At 37.5% G+C, this 22,278-nt stretch overlaps 1 protein-coding gene, 1 long non-coding RNA gene and 1 other non-coding gene across 5 annotated transcripts; all 3 read left to right on the top strand.

Annotated features, from left to right (window-relative positions):
• The first annotated feature begins 4,608 nt into the window (after positions 1-4,608).
• HK3 (histidine kinase 3) lies at positions 4,609-13,348 on the top strand. 2 transcript variants are annotated; one of them, XR_016175002.1, is made up of 11 exons: positions 4,609-5,219; positions 5,446-5,727; positions 6,073-6,242; positions 7,280-7,495; positions 7,584-7,770; positions 7,854-7,905; positions 7,997-8,226; positions 8,323-8,421; positions 8,877-10,018; positions 10,753-11,115; positions 12,129-13,348. XR_016175002.1 is itself a non-coding variant. In XM_089165078.1 (10 exons), the coding sequence occupies exons 1-10, from the start codon at positions 4,707-4,709 to the stop codon at positions 11,027-11,029; spliced, it is 3,168 nt and encodes a 1,055-aa protein (XP_089021204.1). In that variant the 5' UTR covers positions 4,609-4,706; the 3' UTR covers positions 11,030-11,926. The 2 variants fall into 2 exon arrangements, 1 of the variants encoding a protein (XP_089021204.1); XM_089165078.1 differs by lacking the exon at positions 12,129-13,348 and having other exon boundaries at positions 10,753-11,926.
• Positions 13,349-14,238: 890 nt separating this feature from the next.
• Positions 14,239-14,320, top strand: TRNAS-UGA (transfer RNA serine (anticodon UGA)). The gene has a single exon. It is a non-coding gene; the product is annotated as a tRNA-Ser (tRNA).
• Positions 14,321-14,383: 63 nt separating this feature from the next.
• LOC149006305 (uncharacterized) lies at positions 14,384-19,328 on the top strand. Of its 2 annotated transcripts, XR_016175133.1 has the most exons (4): positions 14,384-14,720; positions 15,564-15,826; positions 17,342-18,923; positions 19,006-19,328. It is a non-coding gene; the product is annotated as an uncharacterized LOC149006305 (long non-coding RNA). The 2 variants fall into 2 exon arrangements; XR_016175132.1 differs by having other exon boundaries at positions 15,564-18,923.
• Positions 19,329-22,278: the final 2,950 nt, after the last annotated feature.

The following is a 22,278-nucleotide window of genomic DNA, read 5'->3' as shown; positions in this document are numbered from 1 at the left end:
ATTTAATGAAAAGGAAAATAATGTTACATTCTTGTACATCATTGAATGCTACTTTTTTTACTAAAAAAAAAAAAAAAGAATGTTATTTTTGTTTTTCTTTCCCTTTCATTGTTTCCTACCACACAGAATTTGGAGCATTGAAGGAAAAGTAGTTAGGCCTAGACTACCAAACTCTCCCTCATTAGGGTTAGGCTCTGATTAACTGGGAGGTGCATGCTTTATGAAACCTAACAATAAAGATAATAATAATTATTATTATAATTAACGTGACAATCTAATTACACAGGAGTTTACCTAGCTTTGACAATAACGTTTTTAATCATTATGCATGTGGACATATGAATAAGTTAAAATTTTATTTAGGAATGACCAATGGTCCCAATATAAAATTAAAAATAGTGAAGAAAAAGGGGGTGGATGATTAATAGAAGCCCAACAACTCATATGGAAACCAATAAATTTTATTTATGACTCTAAGATTCAACTTCTTTTTCTTTATAAAAAAAAAATGCATAAGAAGAATACCTCCTAAAGCACAGAAGGGAGTTGATGTAGCTCAATTTATAGACCAAAAAGGAGATTAAGCACCGAGACTATCGAGTTTCTATAAACAACGAAACAACCAGTCAATTTCGATCTGGACAATCTAACTTTAGATGTAGAGTTTAGATAATTTTCCTGCCGAGAAATACATTATCTACTACAAAAAGAAGTGTGGGCCCATGTAATATTCATTGGAAGTCCTATCTCTGAATTATTTTATCGATACTTATATAATTCATATACTATTGTGTGATGAAGAAAAATAAGACAAGCCGTATATGCTCCCCAGCTCCTTAGTCTTAACTTGACGTGGTCCTTGCAACATAATAATAGTGGATAAGCAAGGCTGTTCTTGATACATACGTCAATGCTAGCAAGAATGTCTTTCTAGTTTATATTACATTGACATATGTGTTTCACTGATTTATTTATTTCATTCTTTATTATTGATTGATGACATACAGTAATGGTAACTGTAGTACGTAGAAGATTGAAAAAGAAGTTGATGTGGCTGTGCTACCAACCACAACTACAAAAATGAAAAATCTTTAATGCCAACTCTGATTCGAGAAAAAAAATCTTCTGTTGTACACAACATTGTATTTTTTTATGTAAATAACAGGATGAGATTTAAAGCTTGATTTCAATTTGAAAAATATAAAATAACCTTATAGTTTTTTTGCTTTTCTAGCTAGTTATTTGGCATATATGTGCACTGCTGTGTATAGCAAAGAGCTGTGCATAGTAGAAGGTGTTTTTCCTCTGGTCCCGACTCTCGAGGAGGTCTTGTCAAGATTTCAAACTGGATCAGACCCCATACATGGATCAAATGAACCAGAATCACATCTCGGTCTTGCCCAATTTTGGTTTAAATGCTTATGGTTTATGATTTATTATGAGCTACTGGTCTGATGTTCCAATAAGTACCACAATAGTTTAGGAATGACCGTTACGATACATAAAAGATCGTGTAGCAACCTCAGACTAGAGAAGTTGTCTTCCTCTTTCGACTTTTCTTTTAGCTGCGTCATTGATTGGTTTTGCATCATCTTTGTTTTGGCCAACTGCTCCTTTAAACAATTTTTTTTCCTCAAAAAAATTGCTTCAAAATGCAATGGGTTTGAAGGAAAATTTATCCTGTCCATTTCCTTATAGATGTGTGACATGTGTTTCAATATTACATCAAATGATTAAAATCCATTTATAAGTCACATTAAAGAGTTTGAAGTGGTGGTGTGTATGATGCATATATAATAATTCAAAACACCACGTGCATATATAATTAATTTAAGTAAAAAATATTTTTTTCTTTAAAATGATTTGAATAATATTTTGAGTTTTTGAGATTTAATAAAATTCACGCACTAATCAAATAAGATCCCAAATGTTTCATCGTTGTGAGTTTTTTTCGTTGGAAACCCTAGAAAACGGTTGTGGCTAGCAGCTCTGTTGCAAATAAGAATACCCGTTGGTGAATTTGGAAAGTCATCTTAGATTCGAGGAGGTTAGGGATGCAGGTCAGGGCTTCATTGCTAATCTCTTGCAACTGATTAATGAGAGTTAGGGTTAGGTTATGGCAAATTTTCTTTTTTGCTAGGGTTTTGGTGATGTGAAGGTTGTTTTTCGATTTCTCGACCAATTGCTAGGGTTTTGGACTAGAAAATCGTATGGTTTTGAGAGAATTACACACTTTAATATTTCAACTAGAACAAACCAACTTCATTACTAGTTAGCTTTCTGATTTCTCTCTCAATGTTCTCTTGGAACAACCCATGGAATCCAAATAGCTCGATCCACCATGTTCTTCTTCATATTCTATCTTTACCGAACACCAAACTAAAATGGTATGGTTGTTTCTCAAAATGTTTGGCAAAGATTTTTTTAAGTGTGAGTCCCTTTAGTAGACCATAAACTAATGTTAAGTCCCCTTATTGAAATATATTACATGTGGGTTCTAACCAGATTAACACCCGGTTGTTGTTAAGGATATTCAAATTTCAAAAGTGAAGGGACTAAAGTGCATCTTAGATTATTTAATACATTATGTTAATATATGATTTTAAAAAGAGATAATTGATCATTAAGCGTTAATTATATATGGTTAAAAATATATATATTAAAAAAAAATGAGAAAAAAAATATAATAACATAATATATTAAATAATCTAAAGAACACTTTAGTCCCTCCACATTTGAAATTTGAATATACTCAACAACGGCTAACAGTGTTAGTCTGTTGAGATACATATGGCTTAAGTAAATTAATCTCATTGACGTTGAATGAGATTAATTTACTTAAACCGTGATTTTGAATTTCTTTTACTTTCATGCATTTACCTGTGTGTAATGACCACTCTTATCTTTGACATCCATGTTCCCTTATACTCTCATTAATGATTCTGGATCATCTCCCAATTCTCCGACGTATTTTCACCATACATTATGTATGAAGCTCACGTCTAAAATTGATAAAATAATTCAGGGATGGACATTCAGTGGGTCCTATATGGCGTCACACGAACCATATAGTGAAAAAGTGTCACCTGATGGAGAGGTGATCCAGACTCCACATTGACTTATGTAAAGGGTGATGTTGCCTCCCCATAAGATCGAATTTGCCACCGCACTAGGAGTGGAAACAACTTTGTACGACTTATAGGGGGAAGGTCCCACCTCACATAGTCTGATCTAATGAAACTAGTTTGATTTAATGATGTGGAACCCACCCTACTAGTATTAGATGATCCAAATACAAATTCGAATCCTCTACCCTTGAAACTATGTCATGAAAGAACATTTAGGGTTGATAGGATTTATATGCAAGCATGACATTTAAGGTAAGCACCATAAATTTTTGGCATGGGTTGCCGGTCCACTAGAACTACTCCCATTCTAGAGAAAAGCATGGGGCATCTAATGCCAAACCCACCGAAAAGGCAGAATGTCGCTGTCCAATATTTATTTAACTATGCATACGATGCGAGGGTATTCTTGTCATTTCCTATTGAACCGCCAGGTAGCGTGTGGAACTTGTCCACTGGCCATGGATGATGATATGAACACAACACAACCTCTCCTACTATTTGGAGAGAAAGAAAAAAAGAAGAAAAAAAAGAAGAGAGAAATAAATTACAATAATAATCAATGATAATGTAAAAGCAGCGATTGCTGCTCAGTGGAACTCAACCTTTTCTGTCCTTTATGTTGTTAGTTTTTGATTTGATTATTATTATTGTTGTCTTACCAAAAAAAAAAAATTTTATTTATTATTTGCTTCCTTTATCTGTTCTTGTTCTTACTTCAAATTTGGGTGGATGGCTCGAGTTAGTGCCCGCTTGCTAGCAGACATTTCTGATTTCATTTCTCCTTCGATACTCTTCCTGTTCATCCTTTGGTTCACGATTTTTGGGTGTTACAGTGCCATGAATCCTCAGTTATTCTCTTCTTCCTCTTCTACCTCTTCTTCCTCTTCATATACACATATGCTGTTCTTCTCTCGCGTTTCTGCCTCGATCGACCCATCCATTCACAGTTAAAGAGTCAACCCATTTAACCCACATGCTTGCTTTTCATCCTACTTGATTTCAGGAATTTAAAGGACGGTAACTAAATCATCTGATAGATTCTTTTTTGGGTTTATCAATGCTTCCGTTCTGCTTCTGATTTGATAACTAAAATTTGAATCCTGCCTGCTTTTAGGCCTTTTCTCGTTGTGGGTTGTGGGTTTTACAGTTTGGTTGGCTGCTTAAATTGGGAAAGTATTAGTGTTTTACTCTTTATATCTAGGAATTGGTCTCTAGAACAGTCCTCGATTCTTTTGTTGTTTTCCTGGGCACCTGAAGTTTTGAATCACTGCTTTGGCTAGTGGGTTTTTCTTCTTTCCCTTAATCTTGGATTTTAGGGGTGTCGAGTTACAAGTTTGTTGTGTGCTCAGAGATTAGGAACCAGGAAGACTGCCTTTTTCACTTTTGTTGCAGAAAGTAGTGTTTGGTGTTCCAATTCTTCCAATTTTAGAAATTTCTTTTGGAAAAAGTTGGTATTCTTAGTTTAGCTAGATGATTCTCTAGTACAGAGTTGATGTTGGATTGTTTCAGTTTGCTCCCAACTCTTCTCCGAAGTGAAATTAAGAAGCAGTGGAAAACCCACTTCTCTTTTTACCGTTTATGGTTAACTTATTTTGGTTCCTGTCGTGGATGAGCTATCTCAATGCTCTTGGGTTAGATTTGAAGGCAACACATCTGTTTTTGACGCTATGCTGTTGCATTCTCTCTGAGATCCCCATGAGCTGGTTTGTTCACGGTGGTCTAATGAAGAAGAAGATTGGTTTTCTCGGTTATAGAGCTAAGTTATGGCTCAAATTATGGGAGAAGATCCCTGCCAGCGTGTGGAAGCTCCACCATTACTACCAATATATTTGGTCAAAAAAATTCCCAAGAAGGTGGGGGAAAAATCTTTTGATTGTCTGGGTAATTGGTTGGACATTAGTGTCGTTCTGGACCTTTTGGTATCTGAGCTCTCTGGTGACTGAAAGGAGGAAAGAATCCCTTGCAAGCATGTGCGATGAGCGCGCAAGAATGCTACAAGACCAGTTCAATGTCAGTATGAATCATGTTCAAGCTTTGTCCATTCTCATTTCAACCTTTCACCATGGGAAGAATCCATCTTCTATTGATCAGGTACGTCAGATAATCTTTATCTTCATACCTCCAATTCGCATTCAAAACCATTAAACATGTTTAGGTACTTCACTTCAGTGCCATTGCTTTTATGAGAACTTTGTTTCATTGCAGAATTTTGGTTAAAGAATATTTGTTTGCTTTATTTGACGAAAGTCATTCTCAGACTTTGAGTTTTCTCTTATACTTGACTAGCTGTGTTATAAGAATCTTTTTTCATCAACAGGCAACTTTTGCAAGGTATACAGAGCGAACTGCCTTTGAGAGGCCTCTGACCAGTGGTGTGGCTTATGCCGTTAGAGTGCTTCACTCAGAAAGGGAGCAATTTGAGGAACAACAAGGCTGGAGTATTAAAAGGATGCATACAATGGAACAAACCCAGGTTCAGGAGGATGACTATGCTCCTGAAACCCAGGATCCATCTCCTGTTCAAGAAGAATATGCTCCAGTTATCTTTGCACAGGATACGATTTCACATGTGATTTCTATTGACATGCTTTCGGGGAAGGTGATTCGCTGCTTCTTTTGCTTCTTTTTTCCCCTTGGATATTCTGGTGAAGCATCTATTTTCTCTCATGGATTGTGGTACGAGCCTCTTAAGTGACCTTTCTACAGTGTGTTGGCATAGTTTAAAGTTATAATATTCCAAGAAATAGCAACATGAAACTATTGTCTGTCAAATTTAGTATGGGATTCGCCTGCTGTTATGTTGTTGTTCTTTATTCTAAATAAAGGCATATCTGTTATCAAATATTTTTGTCCTCTTCTGTCAGGGTTATGCAAATTCTGATAAATTGTTATTGACCATATTCAAATCATCAATCTGAAAGTGGGGAACCTTGTGTTTGTACAGGAAGATCGCGAGAATGTGTTACGTGCGAGAGCATCAGGAAAAGGGGTGCTTACTGCTCCATTTAGGCTACTCAAATCAAATCGGCTTGGTGTTATACTGACTTTTGCCGTTTACAAGTCAGAGCTCCCATCAAATGCAACTCCAAATGAGCGAATCCAAGCTACTGATGGGTAAGAGTTCTCTCTACTGACACTTTTTCTAATTGTTTGATAGTTCAGAATGTTGAATCAGGACAATCCAATGCTTATATAAGAAGGAAGGGAGTGGGGTTGGGAGGCCACTTGATATCCATCTAGGATTTCCACCCAAGGAAATAATCTTGTTTGTCAACCATGTACTGCCGCTCATTGTCCAATGAAATGTTTGCAAATGTGAGGTTTAATCGAAGAATCTTATTCCATATGGGGAATTGTACCAGCTCAACTGTCAATTTTATCCAGAAGATCTCTTGTTTGTCTGTATCTATGATAAGACCTAAAGTACTAACTTGTGAATGTAGCCAAAATATGCAGTAGGATGTCTCTGTATCTTCAATCATCCTCTAGTTTGAATATTATTTAAGACATGAGTTGTATGTAAACATTTTTGATGTTTTGGATCACCATGATTCTAGATTCTAGGTTATACTCAGTTCTTAGAGATATGGTTAATAAGTGGGCAACCTTATGGAATCCCATCCTCCCCCTACCCCACCAACCTTGAGGTTGGTTATCTTTTGTGTGGGGGGGGGGGGGGGGGTTGTTGGAGGGAAAATCATGTTTTGCTTGTCTGGAATATGTAACCTTTTGTGGCTGTGACTGTGCCACCAGACTTCAACCTCACATGGTTATCCAAGTCACCCCTTGTTTTTTAAATGGCTGTTAGTTGTTTCATGTATAATTTATTTTCGGCAAGAACACAGAGAAGTGATTATGTGTACAACTTTCATGCTGGGTTACTGAGATATCCTGATTCTTATGCTTTTTAAGCCTGCGCTGTTCCAAGAATTGGTTATTTTTCCCTTCCTTTTTTATGTTTGTGTCTGTGTGACAGTATTCCGTGGCCTATCGAAATTAGTGCCAATTTCATACATAACTGTGAGTTCTAGATTTACTAAATGATATATGCCTCTCATTGGAATTCAAATGTCCTGACCACATGTAACAAGACAGAACTATACAACAACAGACTAGGAGGAATACTTAAATATTGCTACACTGCCAAGCAGGTACATAGGTGGAGTCTTTGATGTGGAGTCTCTCGTTGAAAAGTTGCTACACCAGCTTGCAAGCAAGCAAACCATCATTGTGAATGTTTACGACTCCACTAATCTCTCGCATCCAATTAGCATGTATGGTTCAGATGAAGAATTTGGTGATGAGATGTATCACATAAGCACTCTTAATTTTGGTGACCCAGTGAGGAAGCATGAGATGCATTGCAGGTAATCCATTGGATTCCTCTTTAAGAATATTGGTGTTTAGTGAAAGTAGCTGAAATGGATGTTATACGTCCCTCATTGTTGGAACCAGATTCAAGCAGAAGCCACCTTGGCCTTGGTTGGCAATAACTACTTCAATTGGTGTTCTCGTGATTGCATTGCTTTTGGGGCATATAATCCACGCAACAATAAATCGTATTGCCAAAGTGGAGGATGATTACCAAAAGATGATGGGGCTCAAGAAACGGGCTGTGGCTGCGGATATTGCGAAATCTCAGGTGGACAATAATTTTTTCCCCCAATCTAGCTTCTTCTACTCCTTGTTTATTATGACCTAAACATGGTTTTTTGTCTTGTCTAGTTTCTTGCCACTGTTTCCCATGAGATCAGAACCCCAATGAATGGTGTTCTAGGTGAGGGATAGATGATCTTATGAATTGCTACTTTATCCTATGTATATATGAATTTACTTCTGAGGAAGTTTTAAGTATTTTCATTTTCCAGGGATGTTGCAAATGCTCATGGACACAGATCTAGATACAACACAGCAAGATTATGTGAGAACAGCCCAGGCCAGTGGCAAAGCCCTGGTTTCACTTATAAATGAGGTTTTAGATCAGGCCAAGATCGAATCCGGTAAACTCGAACTGGAGGCTGTCCGCTTTGATCTGAGGGCTATTTTGGATGATGTATTGTCACTATTCTCTGGGAAGTCTCAAGACAAGGGGATAGAGGTACTAAATGTTCTATCTTTGATTCTTTTCATGGTTTCTATTCTTTGAAGTCTGATGCTCTAATTAATACTTTTGATCCCTCGACTTGTGGTGTAGTTGGCAGTGTATATCTCTGATCAGATTCCTGAAATTGTTATTGGAGATCCGGGGAGATTTAGGCAGATCATCACTAATCTCATGGGGAATTCAATCAAAGTAAGTGTCGAAATGTTCTTATTTCTTAAACATCATAGAAAATGTGATACAGGCAAATTGACAGGTTTTAAAAGTTTATTGGGTTTGAAATGCTCTATGGACGGGTTAAAAAAATTGTAATTAAAGATTCAATAAGATTCCTTTCCCCCCCCCCCCAATTTAGAACAAAGTTCTAAAAGAGATGAGTTAGAAACTAATTTTTTTATTTTAAATGTTGGATTAGTGCACTTTTCTTTTATATTCGGCTCTTGCACTGTGAACCAAGTTTTTCATGCTAATCACACGATGTCATGTTGAGCTAAAAAATAAAACAAGATAAAAAATAATTTGATCTGGTAGAAAGAATGTCAGTTGACTATAGTTGTTTACTCTTTTTTAACTGTCTCTCCTGGAGGCTGGTTGCTTATTACTAATTAAATAGTAGAATAGAGCCTCATTGTTTCTCTGTCTCACAGTTCACTGAGAAAGGGCACATTTTTGTGACTGTCCATCTGGTTGAGGAGGTTATAGACTCGATTGAAGTACAGACGGAAATGTCGTCAAAGAACACCTTGAGTGGGTTACCCGTGGCAGACAGGCGCCGCAGCTGGGAAACATTCAAGAAGTTTAGTCAAGAAGGACGTATGTGTCCACAGGCTTTCTCGTCAACCTCCTCGGAGCCCATTAATGTAATTGTATCAGTTGAAGATACAGGCGTGGGGATTCCTTTTGAAGCCCAGTCGCGTGTTTTCACCCCTTTTATGCAGGTTGGACCTTCCATTGCCCGTACACATGGGGGAACAGGTATTGGATTAAGCATAAGCAAGTGCTTGGTTGGTCTGATGAATGGGGAGATTGGATTCGTCAGTGAACCCCAGATTGGATCCACTTTTACCTTCACTGCTGTTTTCACCAACGTTAGTTCCAATTTAAATGAGTACAACAACCAGCAGAATAATCAATCCAAGTCTTTATCATCAGAATTTGATGGGTTAACAGCACTGGTTGTGGATCCTAGACCTGTAAGGGCAAAGGTGACAAGATATCATCTGCAAAGGCTTGGGGTTCAAGTTCAGATAACTTCTGATCTGAATGAAGACTTTGATAGCATGGCCTCTAGAACTGCAGTAATCGACATGGTCCTTGTTGAGAAAGAATTGTGGGATGAGGATATGGATATCTCAAAAAACTTTGTTAAGAAGTTGAGGAAGATTGAAGTAATGAATCCCCCAAAACTGTTGCTTCTGGAAAATTCCATTGGTTATACCAAAACCAGCTCCTCTGCAACATCCGTTGGGTATACCCTGACAATTATCTCTAAGCCCCTCAGGGCTAGTATGCTGGCTGCATCTCTGCAACGAGCAATGGGTGCTACAAACAAGATCAACTGCCAAAACAGGGGGGTCCCTGTTCTTTCTCTCCAGAGTCTTCTTCGTGGGAAGCGTATTCTTGTTGTAGATGACAATAATGTCAACCTCAGGGTTGCTGCTGGTGCTTTGAAGAAGTATGGAGCAGAAGTGGAGTGCCAAGACAGTGGGAAAAAGGCCATCGCAATGCTTAGACCACCTCACCACTTTGATGCCTGCTTCATGGATATTCAGATGCCAGAAATGGATGGGTATGTGTCACTCATTTTTTCTAAAGCTCCTGATGGTTGATACACAAGGCATTGATTAATTAGTCTCTTAACTAAGGAATTGATGGGCATACCTATCAAAAGGGGATAGTTGGCCATTAGCATCATAGCTTTAGGTGACTGCTTACTGTGTCATAACTTGTCTTAGTTTCATTCACCATTCTCTGAGAAGTGTGACCTAAGATTCACCGTTCACTGGCCCACTAAAAGCCTTTACCTCTGACAACTAAGGCTTCACCCGCAATCGAGTTCTCGGTCTCACCTAGCATAAAGTAAAAGAGAATCTAATCCCTTTCGTTAACCGTTGGAGAGGAATCATAAATGGAACCTTTGGTGAGATCCTTACCCACACCCGTCGGTAGAAGGTGAAGGTGAGGTTTCGTCCTAAGATCTGGCCACAACAGTCCATGGCTGCTAGAACATGCAGCACCTTATGACTTATGTTAGGAGGCATAGTGGTTGCTCCTTACACATTTGTGTTTCCTTTTCCTATCTGGTAATGATAAATCTGCTGATAGTATACTCACCTGTCTTTATGATTCCTTTTTTAAACTTATCATACTTCTAGTTTCTTTAATGCTTTGTCTAAACTGGTAAGTTCCCCAATTTACCATCTATCAACAAGGTGATTGCCCTTTTACCCAAAAAAAGAAGATTGCCCGTGCTCCTCATCTTGAAATTCGTACTTACATGTGAACATGGTGAATTTCTTCTAGGTTCGAAGCTACCAGAAGGATTCGGGATATGGAACTTGACATCAACAGTCGTATTCAGCATGGAGAAGTATCTTTGGAAGCTTATGGAAACATTTCAAACTGGCATGTACCCATTTTTGCAATGACTGCGGATGTCATTCAGGCTACACATGAGGAGTGCTCAAGGTGTGGTATGGATGGTTATGTATCTAAGCCATTTGAAGGAGAACAACTTTACCAGGAAGTTGCACGCTTTTTTGAATCGAACCCAGACGCACACCCAAGAGCATGCCCTTAAAATTGTTGTGGTGGGGATGCAAACACAATCAGTTATTCTCCTGGATGCGTTGAGATGCATAAATGGGTATTTAGATGTTATGAAGGGTAAGTTTTACACTTGAAATCCCAATTCCTTGATTGTGTCTCTGCTTCAAAGAACAAAGTTTCTTGCATGAAATCTGAGACTGCATGTACTCTACAGATTTAATCCAGCCAAGCTCTTATCCAAACTGTCTGGTTCGAGTACCAGTCCCATAGTCAAATCTCATCCCAAGTCTTGATGGAGGGGAAAAAGCACTTCTCCCTTTCCCTTGCTCAGTAAATTTCATGCTTTGAAGTGGAATCAGATCCCACCTGGGACATTTCCCTAGCAAACATGATTATGATGGATGATCTTACCTTGGATTGTCCTGTCTCTCTGCTGTCTCTCTGCTTGAGTCATCTTCTGTTGGGTATGGTCCAACTCCAAGGATATATATATATATATATATATATATATATATATTTCCCCTTAAAAACAATTTTCTATGGAGTACAAGGGAGGAGGCCCATTCTCCACTGCATGGTCTAATTGGGTCAAATATATGGGGCATCTAGAGACTTCGTTGTTGCTTTGACCATTGAATATGAAGTGTCACTGAGTACTCCTTTTGTCTATTTGCATGTGGAGAAACATTGTGACATAATTACTTGTAAGTGATTCTAGGTAATTGTAACCATTACTTGAGAAAAATCTTAAGTTGCTTGGTATCGTACACTTCTGGTCTTGTCGCAGGCCAAGTTGATGAGTTGTCACTAGAGTGTTAATCCTAATGTGCTTGGCTTGGTTGATCTATTTAAAGTTTCTAACCTTACTTAGCTGCCATAAAAAGAAGAGAGGTGGCTGTGGGGATGAGATGAGAGGGAAGGAAAAGGGAGAGAGAAAAAAAAAAAGGGGGGGGGGGAGAAGGGATGTCTGTTAGTGTTCGGTGACTCTTGTTTAGAACATTTCACTAACATGGTATGGTCTGTACTAATTCCAATAAATTTTTTTTTTTGCTTTGCCTAAAAATGAATAAATCAGCTAATTAAAGCGTTAGACTCACTTGATTACTGTTGCTGTGTTTGGTACTTTCCAGGTTTGAGAAAGAGAAAAAAAAAATGTTCATGTTTTATTTGCTGGAGAGTGTATCTGTGTGCATGGTATGCTCATTATGATGGTGACCATTCGTCATCTCGCATCCTATCTGGAATTGCAGAAGCAACTGTTTGGACTTCCATTGGGTTCAGTGCTTCATTGTCCAGATGTACAGGTGATGACCAGACTAAATCAAAAGATTGTTACTGCGAGAGGCATGTAAATAGAATTTTTTTTTGGCCTGGATCAATCATCCAAGCTTCACAATTTGTCAGACAATGCCCCCTACCCATCTGATAATGAGTTGGGTGCGTCGGGGAGATTCTTTTTGGTTTCCCCCTGAAAGTTGATAGATTTCTTTGCTGGTTTGGTTCATACAGGTATGATACATAACTAGTTTTTCAGGAAAAGAAGAATTGATCAGTGTACATCATGAATTCAATAAAAGATCATTGAGGTTTATTCACTGAACCCTGTGTGTATGTGGTGCATGTGCATGTGTATGTGTATGTGTATATGTATATCCTTCCCTGATATGTTTCTGAGACGAAAAGAAGTAAAACAACAGCTTATGTAACTTTCTGAGTTTTGAATTGAAGTATTCCCTAGGCAGCATTAAGTGTTTATGATTTGTTATTATAGGAACTCTCCCATGGTCAGCAAAGTGAGCCTGCGAGAGGCAATTTTCCATGCAGTCCACCAGATCATGGCAATGACTTTCTTATACCCATCTTTTTAGGCCCTCAGTGATCTAGCTTCTTGCAGTTCTTGAAGAAACCCTTCACTTGTACCTCTTGAGCACTGCACTGCAAGAAATATAGCGTATCTTCTAAAGTAATTTTATTGATGGACGGAAAGGAAAGATGCAGACGGATTGATGAAATTGCCAATCAAATGGAACAAAGCCTGGAGTTTGGATCAGGGTGTCGCACAAGACATTTTGGATATCACGTCAAGGGAAAAGTTGGTGCTGCGATTGATGGCTGAGTTTAAATTTTCAGTGCCAAATGACAATAACTCTAATTTGAACTGCACTGTTGATTAGGGGATCAATTCTTTTATTGATCTCACAAGCTCAGCTGCATGTAAGAAGATTGTTCCCCTCAGACTTTGCTTGTGTGTAAACTTTTGACATCGTTTCCCATTTCTATACAGACTAATCAAATAGCGGGTGACCCATTGCAGGGTTGCTTTACTGGCTGGGGTGTTGAACAATAATTACAATTTTTTTAGTACTAACAAAAAAGAAAAAGATTTTACTTGATAATATATATACATAGTGATTTTTTTTGTCTAAATTAATTTCATAATAGTTATTAGAGAATAAATAAGTAAAAATTTGGATTTTTTTTTTTTTAGTTTTAGAAATAAATTGTTTAAAAAATTCTAAAATTTACAATCAGTTTTAGTTTCAATTTTAATAACGAAATTTTGTGTCCAAGTGGTAAGCAGCTTGGTCCGCATAAGCAAGGTTCCGGTTTCGAGGTATCGAAACCTTTGTGGATGCAAAAAATTCCGGCTGGCAGACTCACCTACCACAGCCAAGTATGGTAAGGTTTCAGTATTAAATTGATGTGAAAAACGATTTAAACACGGTATCTACAATTTTTGTATGATAATAAGAGGAGTAAATGACGAAACGAAAAACTGAAACAGTGAATTACAGATAAGGTATAGTGTTTTAATTTTAAAATTACATTTATATCCCTCAATTTGGGTATGATTTTGATACATACTGACGGTATGAATACCTGAAACCAGAACTGAACCGAAGAAATTCGATTTTGGTATGTACCATACTGAATTTTGAACGATGTGCGGTTTTGGACTGTATGATTCGATATGATTAAATGGCTTTGATATGCAATTGACACCCTTAGGGTGGCCCCATTATAGTTTTGACGCTTGTTGACTGGTAATGACCACTTCTTAGTGAAATGGTCTCAGGTTCATCTTTTACTAAAATGGTAGATACCTTCATTGCGTATACAGAAAAAGTGTTTTATGGGCTGAAAAAGCAAAAAAATAATAATAATGAGCGACAATTATCACTTGAATGGCATGTTTTGAAAATTTTTCTTTACCTGGTAAAGACACTTTTAACCAACAACGTCGATATGTCCGAGTGGTTAAGGAGACAGACTTGAAATCTGTTGGGCTTCGCCCGCGCAGGTTCGAACCCTGCTGTCGACGATTTTATTTTCAGTTTCGCTCGCTCGCTCGCCATGCGATTCCTTAGAACTTTCGCGTGGCTTGTCTTCATTGCAGTTCTTACTTGATTTATCTTTTTACTGCCATTGCCACTGTTTCTGTTGGTAGATTAAAACCCTAGGTATGGCTAAAATTTAAGTTCCCAAAATCTTTAATACAGACAATGGTTATGTAACAGATAGTGAAGGACTTGGTTTCTGCTACTGTCATCCTCATCCAGTGGTGCTTTTACAGTCTATGAACCTCATATATCCCTTATTCCTCACTCAACCAAAGCTGACCTCAAGATTTCCTGATTTAATATAACATTCTAACATTTAAGCAGTCAAGCTGAAAGTGAAAAACTGGAGGAGCTTGTTACCAAACCAAGAAAAGTTGATATGTAAGCTTTGTGAAGTCTTTGAACTTCCAGTTTTACTTGTTGGATGTATGATGTATCTCTTCCTTTATGCTATTCTACACATTCTGATCATGTAAATTATTTTTTCAGTTATCTTTCTGATGGTGTTTTATCACTATAACTGCATGAAGTTTTTATCACCCATCATAGAACCATGACCTGTCTTTCAGGTCTTGATCTGTTCACATGGCTTATTCTTGACCTAAACCCTAAAACATCATGTGTCAGAAAAACTCGAAACTGTCATCTCTGGACTTTCCCTTTTAGTTTCTATCTGAGTGAACTGACAAGCAGCTAGTCCTGTTGCAAGCACCACTCTGTACTAGAAAATATTCAATTCTGATTTTCTGTATCTTTTACTGCATAGAAATGCTTCTTTAATTGGTACACTAGCCAAAAGAAAAATATAATGATAAAGAAGTATCCCAGTGCACTAATGTTCTATTGCAGGGGCTGGGAGTAGCAAATGTACACAGCCTTACCCCCTGTTTTGCTTGAGAGGCTGTTTGTAATTTTAATCCTTAAATTAATATGATTCCATATTTTCATCTCAGATATCAGGTCATGATTGCCTCCCAATTTGGTTGTGATTGTAACAACTAAAATAAATCTCTTCCTGATCAGTGGTATTGGTAATAACCACCGGATTATAACTGTAGGTAGCACGCTTAGATGTGATTTCACTGTTTCACGAGATGTTTTTTTCTGTTGTTTTCCTTGAAAAAAGAATATGAACTGTAGTAAATTTATGTCCAGAGACCATCTCTTTGTTGGAAGGGATATTAGCAAATGATTAGAAGTAGATACTTTTTGTCTTTGGTGTAGGTTCACTGTGCAGCTATTTTGATGGTTGGTCTTTTATTCTGCTGATTACAGGAGCTCACAGATAAGAACAAGCATCTTAATCTTGTCGTAGATCAGCTTTGAGAAATTATCATGGATGTTATCTTCATTACAGAGTCTTTGTTCGCTTTGATACCTCAAAGATCATGTATGCCATGGAAACTGCTTGTCATCTGTTTAGATTTTAGAGGAATTCTAAAGTGGTGGGATATTTCTTATAAAACTAAAGCTGTTGAATTTCTGAGGTGAGTAAAACCCTGGGTCTTATATTTTGGATTTTGTTTTGGTTGGAAGCATGTGAATTTATGATATATAGTTCTCTGGTTGTACTACAATCTTCTGCAATTTGAAAATGATGCAATCTAAGAGTTAATTTTATTATTATATTTCTGAGAATGAAATGGGATTTTTAGGGAATCTGCAGGAAGGGGAGTGTTATGGTTCAGGCTGAATTTGTATTCGTATCTATTTGGGCTTACCTGATACTTTTCTATGAGTGACAGAAGAAACAACGCTCTCATGCCTTTTTAATTCATTATCTCAAAAGTTGGAACGGCTTATGCTTTCTCACATCTAGGAATGGTAGAAACACAAATAATGATGGAGAAAACAATCCTTTGTGTAGATATGCAGAACTTGCTCAGAAAAACATTTAGATTAGAACATCATATGAAACTTGATACTATAAAGAAGAATTGGAGAAGGTGACCTGAACAGTCTTTCTAGACACTGGAATCAAATGTAATTGAAATTCTACCAGAATTCATGATTGGAGAAAAAGTATCTTATAGAATGAACACAATTACCTGTGAGTAAATTATGTAGGCCTTCCTTGAACTTTCTGACAATTACATAAACTTCCCTGCATTTCTGATGTTTATTTAAATCTCCCCTTACTTTACAAACTTCATGTACTCAGCCCTTGCTTGAAAGTGTGTTAGGTTGGATAATGGCATGAAACCTCTCAGCCCAAACTAGACTTGCAAATCCAATTGATCCACCCGCTTCCACTCATCAGTTTGTGCACAAGAAAGAAAATGAGTAACCTTCTCCAGTATAAGACACTAATGAAGCCCTTGGTGCTAGTTTTTCTCTTTTGATATTCTCTGGTGGTAGATTTTTTTCTTCTCTGACCAAAAACCCTAACATAACCCAAAGGAAGCTCTTGGGTTGTAGTCAGGCCAAAAACCTAAGGTTAACCCTTTTGATCTTCTTCAGAACCCTAGTCATAATAGGTCTGCTGTTATTTGGTGATGCTGATCCTTGTAGCTGGACTTTTGATTCAAAAGGACAAAAGAGATGATAAAGTTTGGACAGCTACTCATCCCTGCACCAGGAAACCAAGCTCAGCCCCTCACTGTAAGTCACTGCCACCATCTTTATATCTTTTTATGGAATCAGTCATTAACCCTAGGAAGATATGTACATTCCTTGTAGCTCAAGGATTGTCGAACATTCCACTATTTATTCTTTGTATTTTTTTTTAGTGTAAGTAAAATATTGTTTTAGCAATATGTTAAGAATGTTTATGTGAAGGCATAGAATCATATAATGGGATTTATAATGATTTTTGGTAGGAAATTGTTATTTGGTCGTGTTCATTCTAGTACTTAAAACTTTTGCTAATAATTTTTAGCTGTTCATGCATGTGGATGTGAGATGACTCGTCAGTGTTGTATGGTTTGGCATGTTGGCTATCAATAGTATCACTTCTTGGTTTTAGTTGATGAGGAGTTTTGTATATCTATTAACCATTGCAGGCCACTATTCATTGACAAAATGTCACTGATGTGCAAAATAGTTTACCACTTCTATGGATACACAGGAATAGATGTGTAGATCTTGACAAATATGGATACCTTGATATGATACACGATGTCTACAACTCTGTCCTCAGACATATTAGTGATGGGAAAACACTGATGTTCCAAGTAAAGTTCATATCACCTGATAGGATTCAAGAGATGGAAGTAATGTCTGATACTGATGTTGTAAAAATGTTTGTGGTGGGTGAACAATTGGATTCCATTAATCTATATGGGTACAAAGTCCATGCTAGTGAGGAAATGACACATCCGTATACCATTAACGGATTTCTTAATTCGGTGGTTGGAAGGGATGAAGCAAGCAATTTGCTAGTTAGGAAGGATGACTTTCTTTCCAATGTGGAGAGTCTGGAGACATTCATGACTGATTTTCAAGGGGGTGCTAATACCAGTACTAGAAGGCCTCCATGCTAGTGAGGAAATGACACATCCGTATACCATTAACGGATTTCTTAATTCGGTGGTTGGAAGGGATGAAGCAAACAATTTGCTAGTTAGGAAGGATGACTTTCTTTCCAATGTGGAGAGTCTGGAGACATTCATGACTGATTTTCAAGGGGGTGCTAATACCAGTACTAGAAGGCCTCCAAAGGCCACTGCTAGGAGGAGTGGCATCACTGGTATTGATTTTGATCATGTTGGCACTTCTAGTAAGAATTATGGAAGTGTTGGTGTTGTAATAGTCTGTGTACAACCACTGCAGGGGAAAGTAGTGGTAAAAAGGATGGCCTAGATGCTTTAGGTAGCAAGAGTGCTACCAATGATTATGAGTTCTTTCAGTTGTCTGACTCAGATGATGAAGATTGGAAGAGTGAGGTAGGTGAAGCTGATAATTGTGAGGATAAAACCTCAGGTGAAGGAGATTCTGATCACAGTAAACCAAAGGGTGAACAAATGGATGTGGATAGTAATGATGACTTGTCGGAATGCAACTCAGATGAAGAGGAAGGAATAAATAGACTAAATCAAGAGGGTGAACAAATAAAACTGGATGTTGGACAAGTATTTGTGGATGTTAATGCATTCTGGGCTGCTCTTGCTGATTTTTCCATTCGGGAGGGCTTTGAACTTTTCAGACTGAAAAGTGAGAAGAGAAGGGTCACTGTGATATGTAAAAGCAATGGGTGTACATGGAGGTGCCATGCATCATCTATTGATGATATGATCAGAGCACACTTGTGTCAGAATCTGCTCAAATAACAATGCAACATCCCAGATGGATAGCAAAACAGCTGAGGGCCAGATTGAGGGTTGATCCATAAATGAGAGAATAGGGACTATGCAAGAATTGTTGAAAGAAAGATGGCAAGTTGAGCCAAGCAAAAGACAATGTTATAAAGGTCGGTTGCTTGCAAGGGAAATGAATGAAGAAGTTTGTCTCTCTCAAGAGTTTAGGAAGAGGAATAAAAATGTCAGACGTGATGTCTGCAAGGAAATTGGGCATAAGAAAAGGGGTCGCAGAAGAGCTCCAGTAGCAGAGAAGGCCTTCTCTTCTAGGAAGAGATCTATGGTCCAGGTGTTATTTCTAATCTTTTTAATATATACCTGTAATGAGGTGTTCTTTTTAGTTACTAATGTTGGATATGGTTCTTTTGCAGAGATAGAAAATGAGTAAGATATGGTGAAACCAGCTCAGCTGATATGCTAAGCAGGTCATGAACATCGTTGCAACCTCAATTTGCATTGCACAAGATTTAGAGTCTTTCAAGGAGGCCGTAGCAATATCCTCATGAGCCTGGATGCTGCTGCTGACACTATGTTGATGGTGCTGCTGCTGTTCTGTTGTGTCACTACTATTGACTTCACATTGGTGTCCATGTTCAAAGCTGACTCTAGGATCCTCAATGTAGCTTTTTTCCTCTACTTACATCAGACATTTGATGTTTAAAAACTCAGCTTTTTACTTAATGATACTGAGAGAAATACCAAGTTTTGGGGGGCTCTGTTCTTTATTCTAATGCCCTTGGTAAGGCCAGTTCTTTCTGCTTCTTCATTAACTAAGCTCTAAGCACCTGTGAACATAGGATAAACATCAAAGGAGAAGGGTCTCCCCAGTTTGATTCCTCTGGAAGGGGTTAAAGGAACCTTTGACTATGCCATTCACAAACAAGAAGTAAGAAACAATCTTAATAGTTTCCATCACCAAATCAACCCATCTAGTACAAAAACCAAATTTCAACAAGGCAGCCCTAATAAAATGCCACTCCAGCTTATCATAGGCTTTTTTCATATCTAATTTTTCTTCCCTTCTTTTTTTATGCTTAATATAATGAAACATTTCATCTGCAATGAACACATTAGCAAAGATTAAACGATCAAGCACAAAGGCAGACTGATAGGGGAAATAATTCTTGAGAGAGAAATCTTCAATCTATCAGCGAGAATTCTAGAGATCACTTTAACCACCACACACACAAAAGCTGATGGGCCTATAGTGCTCAGCCAATTCCATATTCTCCACTGTGGGTATGACACAGACAAAGGTTGTGTTAAGTTCCATGGGAAGAACACCAGTCACAAAGAAAATCTGTCACAATGTTGCACCCATCGTCTCCTGTGATGCTCCAAAATTTCTGAAAAACATTGGGGGTATCCATCAGGCCCATATGAGAAAGTGCACCATGAATCTTCTCAGTGGTAGGGACCCTGCATAACTCATTATTTAGCATATCTGGTATATTCGATTGCACAGTAACAAGAGTCTCATCAAGTGCATGTATGCATATTCCCTCAGAAGTAACAGCCTTAGCGAGATGATCAATAAGTAACTTCTCCACCTTCTGCTCCTCTTCAACCCAAATTCCTTCAGATGACTTCAGCTTAAGTATCTTGCTAAAACTCCTCTAAACTGTTGTTGCATGAAAAAATGTAGAGTTTTTATGTCTATCCTATTTCTGTGTTTGTTTAATATGGAAGGGCATGGCATCCCTGAATATTTCTAGATATAAACATTATCCTATACTTGATTATTCTCATTTACTTAAAAAATGAACCTAGAACTAAAATCCATGGATTATCTCTCATGATTTTTAAAAAATTTATTTAGCTTTTATTCAATATATCTCTAACATACATAGTCTTAATTAAATGAAATATTTGGCAGGTAACTTTGTAAAATGAAATTCAATTATGGCTAATCTTATAATTTGCAAAGTAATTATTATCTAATATCCGATAAAGTTCTAGATTTGAATTCGGATGTCTTCTCTGAATTTCTTGTGGATTTAGATTCGGATTCGAATACTGGTGTATCCGAGCCAAATTCGATCCGTGTACAGGTCTACTTGTAATAATCTACAGTAGAGGACCTTTAAGTTAGCGTAAAAGTAAAAAAGAAAATTTTCAGTACCAGTCCCTAAGTTACCCATAATATTAAAGCTATCCCTTGAATTATCCAATTTATCAATCAAATCTTTTATTACTAACACCATAGTTTTCCTCCATTTTTATTTATCTATTTTTAATATTAATTATCCCACATCTTAAGATTAAAAACACTACCTATGAATCATATCTCTCAAACTTTGTGAAAATTTACAATCGAAGAGATGAGGAAGTCATAGACGGTAGTAGAGGAAGACGAGAAAACTAGTCTAGTGTAGGGTTTTCCGTTGAAGGTTATTCTTATGTTTTTGAAAAGTTTTAAATTGGTTATATCAATATTTAAGTATAGTTTTTGGTAATTTTCATCTGACCCCGAGGTTTGGTCTAGGTCACTTTTAGTCGAGTTTAAGTTTTCTTTTGGAGATGGCTCCCTGTAGTTTCAATAAATAATTAAATGAGGACATGTTTAACAAAAATAGTTAGTTTAATAAATTTTGTGACAAAAATACCCTTGTGTCCTTTAGAATAAAGCTTAAAATCAAAGAAAATAAAATATTATGGAATGGGAGAATCTTGGTTGGTATCGTCGGTGTTCACCGTTCAGTTGTATCGGTGTGGTTTCTTCTTCCGTGCCTCATCTGTTGTGTTCTCACACTCTTCAACTATGAAGCTATCAATCCATTGCTATTAGGGTTCTTCTTTGTCTATGACACCTCTAACATCTCTTCCTTTATGTGATTTGATTGGAAAAGAGAAGACGAAATAGGGTTACATTGATAGAAAGAGATGGGTCAAGGGAGCCACACAGCTCAGAAGAGAAGTGGAGGAGCTGGTGGTTCACTTCCCATCAGTAGCACCAGACTCAGCGGCCGGACTTCTTCAGGCTTACCTCATGGTCGTCAGATCAAGAAGACCTTCAATAATCTTAAGGTCACCATTCTTTGTGGGTTCGTCACCATTCTTGTTCTTCGTGGCACCATTGGCGTCGACAACCTTGCCGGAATATCGGATGTTGAGGTAGAGAATTAGAACATCATCAAGGAAACTAATCAAATTATTTTGAGATTCGTTCAGATAGCGATCCTATAGACCCTTTTGAACCTGCTGAGCCTGATTTCAATCCCAATGTTTCCTACACTCTTGGCCCCAAGATCTATCATTGGGACTTGGAGCGCAAGATTTGGCTTCAAAATAATCCCCAAATTTCCCAAGTATGTCAAAGTCCACAAGGGTATTTTTGTCATAAAATTTATTAAACTAACTATTTCTGTTAAACATGTTCTTATTTAATCATTTCTTGAAATTATAGGGGAGCCATCTCTGCAAAGAAAACTTAAATTGGGCTAAAAGTGACCTAAACCAAACTTCAGGGGTCCAAATGAAAATTACCCTATAATTTTTTAACGGCAGGGATTTTTATTAGTATGTTGCACTATATAAGAGTCTGATTGATAAATTAAGTAACCAAGGGGTGATATTGAGATTTGGGGTTAATTCAGGGGGTGACGCTGAAATTTTCCCAAAATAAAGCCTGTGGTTCTCTCTCT

The sequence above is a fragment of the Hakea prostrata genome, chromosome 8 (assembly GCF_041222555.1).
Source record: "Hakea prostrata isolate BN-2017 chromosome 8, UWA_Hpros_2, whole genome shotgun sequence".
NCBI classification, from domain to species: Eukaryota; Viridiplantae; Streptophyta; class Magnoliopsida; order Proteales; family Proteaceae; genus Hakea; species Hakea prostrata.
The sequence above is the reverse complement of the archived record's forward strand: the minus strand, read 5'-3'. Positions and strand labels throughout refer to the sequence as shown.

Excerpts from the sequence above, each read along its gene's own strand:
- HK3 (XM_089165078.1), top strand. The coding sequence starts at position 4,707 with ATGGTTAACTTATTTTGGTTCCTGTCGTGGATGAGCTATCTCAATGCT. Across the intron at positions 5,220-5,445 it reads ATCCATCTTCTATTGATCAG|GCAACTTTTGCAAGGTATAC; the intron begins GTACGTCAGATA and ends TTTCATCAACAG. Across the intron at positions 10,019-10,752 it reads CAGATGCCAGAAATGGATGG|GTTCGAAGCTACCAGAAGGA; the intron begins GTATGTGTCACT and ends AATTTCTTCTAG.